At 40.0% G+C, this 7,066-nt stretch overlaps 1 protein-coding gene across 2 annotated transcripts in view; it reads left to right on the top strand.

Moving 5' to 3' along the window:
- The window catches only part of fbn1 (fibrillin 1), a 74,205-nt gene that overhangs the window by 41,214 nt on the left and 25,925 nt on the right, over positions 1 to 7,066 (top strand). For both annotated transcript variants that reach the window (XM_046033452.1, XM_046033451.1), the window contains 6 exons: positions 842 to 964; positions 1,803 to 1,925; positions 2,023 to 2,148; positions 4,591 to 4,713; positions 4,962 to 5,084; positions 5,207 to 5,374. In XM_046033452.1, the coding sequence (XP_045889408.1) occupies positions 842 to 964; positions 1,803 to 1,925; positions 2,023 to 2,148; positions 4,591 to 4,713; positions 4,962 to 5,084; positions 5,207 to 5,374 (786 nt within the window). The remainder of the gene's footprint in view (positions 1 to 841; positions 965 to 1,802; positions 1,926 to 2,022; positions 2,149 to 4,590; positions 4,714 to 4,961; positions 5,085 to 5,206; positions 5,375 to 7,066) is intronic.

Consider the following 7,066-nt stretch of genomic DNA (forward strand, 5'->3'; position numbering starts at 1 on the left):
CAGCTGCTTCATGGAGATCCTTATTGGTTACACCCTTCAGGATGTAAACAGCTTTATGGGCAGGGCAGATTTTTAATAGTAGCCAAGTTAATTGTTCCCATTAATTGTTTTTGTTCATTTATTAGAATCCAGGGCGCATATAGAGAGGTATTTTTACAACCGCTTTATCTTCTAAGTACCTCAATATTTCATCGATTGGCAGCGTCCAGATGTAATTATAATGGTTTTGCCATGAGGGAATGTTTATTTGTAGAGTTGGAACATTACCACCTCACATTTTTATAGAAATTATATTTGGGAAAGATTAAATTTCCAAACTTGACATCTGGGGTGGTGAGAAAACATGAGCATTTAAAGAGGGCTGTTAGAAAAGCCTCATCTGAGAGGTGCAGCGTCTGTGGGTCTGTGGGTGAAGAGGGAAATCTTTGCCTAAAATAACCTCAGAAATTCTAGTGCAGACAGAGCAGACAGAACAAGGCCTTAGCATTAGGATATTGTTCTCTCTCTTAGACATTTTTTATAACTCTGGACACATTGCACAATGAAAATCCAGAGACTGGGTCTGCTCATTAAACCTCTGCAGGAAGGCTATTAGTATCAGAGATCATGAGAATGTCTCCGAGCCTTCTGCTCTGAAATACAGCTCTCCATGGATGAAAACAGTGACCCAGAAAGACTTAGTTCTGTCGACTCCTGCTGCTGTCTTTATACAATTCAAACCAAGCACCAACTCACTCCACAATGCCAAGAACCCGACTGGAATGAGAATGCAGACTCAAATCATCAGATCATCAGAGCAGTGTCTATTTTTCTTCACGTGGCTTCTCGTTTGTTTCGTCAGATATCAATGAGTGTGAGATTGGCGCCCATAACTGTGACAGACACGCCACCTGCACCAACACAGCTGGCAGCTTTAAATGCAACTGTGCTCCAGGGTGGATTGGCAACGGCCTCAAATGCACAGGTATGGCTGATGTCTTAAAGGCACAATTAAATGCTGCCACTCAATGGACCCATTGAAATTGTATATATAATGTAATATAATATGTATGATGCATCAAAATGGAAGGAATGGACATTTCTGTAACCTTTTGTCAATATCTAAGAAAGTAAAGGTGAGGAATTCTTTGTTATTCAGCAACCAAACAACAGGAAAAATACTTTCAATTTTTTCCTACTTTTGCTTAAAGTTGGTCTGAAAATACCATAACCAACATTGAGGCAATACTATTAACACATATGACCTGTTTAAGTCTAATATACAGTAGCTTGTGTCATAAACCTCCTTTGTTAAACTAGTGAAAACACATAAATCCACACCGTTGCACTGGCTGACATGTTCCTACATTACAATATATGTAGGTACTGTAGTTTATTTTGAATTAGTCTTGGTGTCCTAGTGCTGCAAATACTTGTGTATTAATCCACAGCTGAAAATAGTCCCCCATCAAATGTACTGTTTACCCCTGTCTGAGTAACATGTGTTACAAACTACAGTGCCCAACTGTTTTAGGAAATTATTTTGCCTTTTTTAGAAATGAAACTATAAATTTCTTAGCAGTTTTTATTTTAAGATTTATGTCTTCATTCGGAATGAATGAGCTTGTGGCTGAGTGCCACAGACAGAGAAGTCATAAAGTTTTGAGAGATGGACTAATGCATTTGTTTTTGGTCTTTTTATGGGTTCTGTTAACATTTAATAAAATATGGAATATCACCAGCCTTATCCTTTTCCTGACATTTTGATGAAGTAGTTTCCACCTGCATACATGTAATTGCTTTTGGACTTTTTTGTGTTTCAGACCTGGATGAGTGTTCCAATGGGACACACATGTGCAGCAATAACGCTGACTGTCTCAACACCATGGGCTCATATCGTTGTGCATGCAAGGATGGATTCTCTGGAGATGGATTCTACTGCTCAGGTCACCCACACAAAACTGATACCCTAAACCACATTTTTGCTTTTTAAAAGATATATGAATGCATGTGTGTTTATGGACTGTGTGATCACACCTACAGACAGCGATGAATGTGCAGAGAACAGCAACCTATGTGAGAGTGGCCACTGTCTAAACCTGCCAGGAGGCTTCCGCTGTGAATGTGACATGGGCTTCATGCCCACTCCTGACCGTAAGGCCTGCGAAGGTAAGGCAATACAACACTGTTATTCCTGATTAACCTGATTAGAGACCTCTGAGTTGGTGCCCACATCCTAAATTATGTTGAGTGATTTAAAAAGGTCTGGTGTTACTCTGGCGAATGGTTTGTTTTCCTGTTTGGAAAAATAACCAATACAAACAGATGGTGCGTTCAAATGGAACTCGTGAGATAGTATTTTGGACTTGGGAAGCACACAATATGCTTAACATCTATGTTTTAGCTGTGAGAACATCTTGTCTCGTTCCCTTTCAAATCTGTTTGATGATTTTGTGTTTTTTGCAATGCAACATCATGTGTTTTAGTGAGAAATAGTAGGCAACAAAAAATATTTTAAAGAAAAAGTAACTTCTTTGAGCGCTGTGTACACCAGACCGGTTGGAACTGGGAAATTTCCAAGTTGAAATATCCGACTTCCAACCTCAAAGTGTTTCAGTTGCATGGTGGTGCATGACGCCTAATATAAACAATAAACATGGCTGGCTGTGACAAACTTATGTTTCTTTGGCAAGTTTATGCACAGTTAAACCCTCAGCAGTGCACTTTGTGTTAATTAAAAGGATGGCCATTTAAAAAAATTAATTTAAAAACAAGTAATAAATATACATTACTTGTTAACTGTGTATCCTTCTAGCTACATCAGTTGGTAATCCTCAAAAGTCAGCAATAGTCGTAGACTATATTTCCAAATGTTTTTTTCACATTTTCCTGAATAAGTTTTAGGTAGAGAAGATTGTTTATATTGTACATCAATTTACATGCAGAACAAGTTTGACTATTTGATACTAGAATGTATTATTTTAATGTAATACTTTACTTTGCCTTTTAGTTTATGGTTTACCATTTATAATGTGTGCTTCAATGGGAGCTGCCATTGTTGTGTGTCACTCGGCTGCTACTCGTGAAGCTAGGGTCCATATTTTTCCTCCGAGTTCACAAGTAGTAAATTCGACTTCAAGTGGTGTTCCATAGTACTTTTTCTAGTTGGAGGTGGGAATTTTCCCAGTTCCGAGTTGCCTGGAACGCACCATATGTACTTACTTGCGTAGTGTATGAAATTTCAACAGGGCAGTGTCAAATCATTTAACCACTTCTTCTTTTTTTAAATTGTGAATTGTAACTGTCGCCAACATTTGACTGTAATTTTCTCCGGCCCAAATATCTGCTGGTTTGTTTCCTTAATTGATTTCAATTAGATTTTATTTAAAATGACTAAAAATTAACATACTTTTGCTTTCCTATGTGTGCAATAGCAATTGCTGCAGCTTCAAAAAATTTGAAAATAGGTTGGTGGCTCCTCTATTTCCCTACGTAGCCAAGATGGCGACCGTTGATGGTGTGGAGTGTCCAGTGTTCCACGCTCAACGTTATGAGACGCAGCACAGGACTAACATTAGCTAACGAGTTAACATTTTAGACTAATGATGTGAATGATGTAAAGGTTAAGTGGGCACAAACTTTAAGGTTGTCTTGACTCAATTAGACATAACCTTATTTGGCTAGTTTTGATGTTATACAGTTAAGAATTAAGGTTTTCCTGATGCAGAAAAACAATGGACAGAGTGGACGGACCTCCACTGAAATCCATGGCCAAATATTATTACTTGCTTAAAGTGCAAATTGTCATTGCATAAAACATTTATTGTAAATAAAGACTGTATAGACTCTATACAGACTTACAGGCAACTTACAAAATGTAGTGGTAACAAAAGGTCATACTGTCTGAATCTGGGGCTATTTCCCTACTGGCTGAAATGATCTTGATCTTGTCTGGGACAAAGCTGCATGCACCTTCAGACACATAACCTTTAAGATATGCTTATAGGCTATCCAGGTTTGCCTTATCTAGGTATCTGATTTTTTAATTGGGGTGTATGATACATAAATAGAATAAAATATTAATGTGATGTGATGTAAGATTGCATGTAGACTTAAATAACTGAGAAGGGATCTTGCGTGTGATCCTGAGCCGAGCTACTATAGAGTCGAAATATGAACACATTTATGACTAGTTGTAGACAAGGGTGATTCATGCTTCCAGTGATAAGGCATTGCTGGATTCAACTGAATGAGCAGACTGACCTCATTTTGCTGATGTGTCAAACATCCTCAAATAACCTGTCCAGTCCTGCCTGACTCAACTCAGGCAGGACTGGACAGTAATGACTTGTGCAGAGTCTAATGATGTGGAAGAACACAATTTCATAACCTTGGCTGCTAGTCTGACAGTGTATGTGTGTGTCTGTCTGGATATGTCTGGGCATTTTTTGCCCCAGAACTGTCATTCTTAAGCAGAGGTGAGCGGCCTTCACTTCCTATTGCTGGCTGCCAATTTTCCACCATGATCCCATGATCCACTAATCCCTCACAGCTGGGCCTCTCTCTCTCCCCCTCTTCATCATTCTCTCTCTCTCTCTGTCTCTTTTACAGACATAGACGAATGTACCTTTGCTGACATCTGTGTCAATGGACGCTGCCGGAATATCCCAGGACTTTTTAGATGCGAATGTAGCACGGGTTATGAACTGGACAGGAGTGGAGGCAACTGCACAGGTAAGGCTAGTCAACACACCAGTCCAGCTGCCTGCCCCAATCATGCTCTGTTGATGCCCCAATGAGCTGAGGAAATTTGAATTGAGTATAAAAGGAATTGAGTAACAACAGTAACAGAGAGATTAACAGCTCTCATCTCCCCTGAGATACAGTGAAAAAGTCATTGTTCGCCTTCTTGCTCTTAACAAAAAATGTCGTAAGTTTTTGTAGAGATGAAGACATTTTATAGACTGTTGTTTCTTTTTCAGATATCAATGAATGTGCAGACCCGACCATTTGTATTAATGGAATGTGTGTCAACATCCCTGGAAGCTACCACTGTAACTGCCCAGCAGACTTTGAACTCAACCCCACTCGGGTGGGCTGTGTAGGTGAGATGGTTCAAGTTCTCACTACACATTGTTGGTGTTTGATCTCAGTTTATCATAGACCTAATTCTGAAGCCAGGGCAAGGCATACTTGTATACCCAAACACCTGTGTGTTTGTATACAGACACTCGCTCTGGAAGCTGCTACCTGGATGTTCGTTCCCGAGGAGACGCATCAGAGAGCTTGGACTGCTCCAATGAAATTGGAGTTGGTGTTTCCAAGGCATCCTGCTGCTGCTCTCTGGGCCTTGGCTGGGGAAATCCATGTGAATCATGTCCCTTTGTCAACTCAAGTGAGTCAACCCATCGTTATTTAGACTTTGTGTAATTTATGCATGTTTATTTCTGTTTCAGTTCAATAGTAAGGTTTGTGACGTCTAGCCAGAAATTATACAGGCAAATAGAGGGCTTTGAAGTGACGTAACGAGGGTTGGACTGATAGACAATGCCATCGTCCATCAGCGATGGCTGACAGAGCCGGCATCGTGATTGTAAAACTCCTGCCCCCCGAGCAAAAAAATTCCCAAATTTTCACGATTTATTACCCTGTGAAAGCAGGTTTTAATGCCCACGAACATTCTTATTATTGTTTTTAATTATGCTTTGCACAATCTGCCTCGGAATTCTCTTCTCCCCACACTCTGACACACTCACATACACCTACACCTCAGGTAAACACCCCGGCTTGCCCCGCCTCTCTCTGTCTCTTTCCCCCGTCTGCTCCATTTTCTCCATCAGCAGTATGTTTTATAAAGTCGCCTATAAGACTGAGAACTTGTCTTTTTTCCTTTTATTTCCACCCGCGATCCCTTATCACAGCAGCAGGTGAGCCGCACGTCGGCTTATAAATAACAAGCCTGTCAAACAACTGAAACCAACATCTGCACCCTGTGTGTTCACTGCTGCTTTACCTGGTCTGTGCGTAAAATATCCACCGCTACCTGTGATGTAAGTTAATAGTCTACCAATTTTTTTTACCGAGTGAAGTCTGTGCGAGAACCTACAGTCTATGGCGAGAACACATGCACATCAGACGACCGCTGCCCCCCCATGCGTGCGCACGCCCGATGACATTGTCCATCCCGATGTTTCATTGTAGTCATCGTCCGATGAAAATTTTGTAGACACCGCCCAACCGTAGACATAACCCTTAGTGCTGATGGATATTCTAAATGTATGAGTCAATACACAGTAAATTTAGTGCTAGGTATTGATATTTTCACTACACTGAAGGAGTTAATGTGCACATGGTTAGCTCACCATAGTATCTGGTCAACTTTTTGCATCTGCACAATTGATTAGCTCAATGATAAATGATCAAACATTAAAAGGCAGGAGTGGGAAGAAGTTGCATTTTGATGTTATCATTACTTGTTTTGATAAAACCTCTTCAAGTTAGCAAAGTTGCGAGTAGAGAGTTGTTATGTTTATTTACAAACCTTTCACTTTCAAGTGCAACATTACTAAATAACCTGTCATCCACAACATTAATTTCTTTCCCTTTACTTAAGAAATGAAGAGATGAACATTGATGATGATTATTATTATTTCCACCAATCCAACTCAACCACATAACTCCTGTTACATGTGGCTATAATTCCATCCATCCATCATCAACCGCTCATCCTGTGTACAGGGTCGCAGGGGGCTGGAGCCAATCCCAGCTGACATCGGGCAAAAGGCGGGATACAACCTGGACAGGTCGCCAGTCCATCGCAGGGCCATGGCTATAATTGAAATGAACAATTTTGTATTTTCATTATAGTACGAATAAGGATAGAGAACTTATTCAAATAGTGCTTTGACAAAATTGCTGCTACTTTTGTAGTTTATGTAGTTGTGCTTAACATTTCAGTCTCTTCAATTCAATTCAATTCAATTCAATTTTTCAATTCAATTTTATTTATATAGCGCCAAATCACAACAACAGTTATCTCACAGCGCTTTTCATAAAAGAGCAGGTCTAGACCGTACTCTGTGATGAT

The sequence above is a fragment of the Micropterus dolomieu genome, linkage group LG20 (genome assembly GCF_021292245.1).
Source record: "Micropterus dolomieu isolate WLL.071019.BEF.003 ecotype Adirondacks linkage group LG20, ASM2129224v1, whole genome shotgun sequence".
Classification (NCBI taxonomy): domain Eukaryota; kingdom Metazoa; phylum Chordata; class Actinopteri; order Centrarchiformes; family Centrarchidae; genus Micropterus; species Micropterus dolomieu.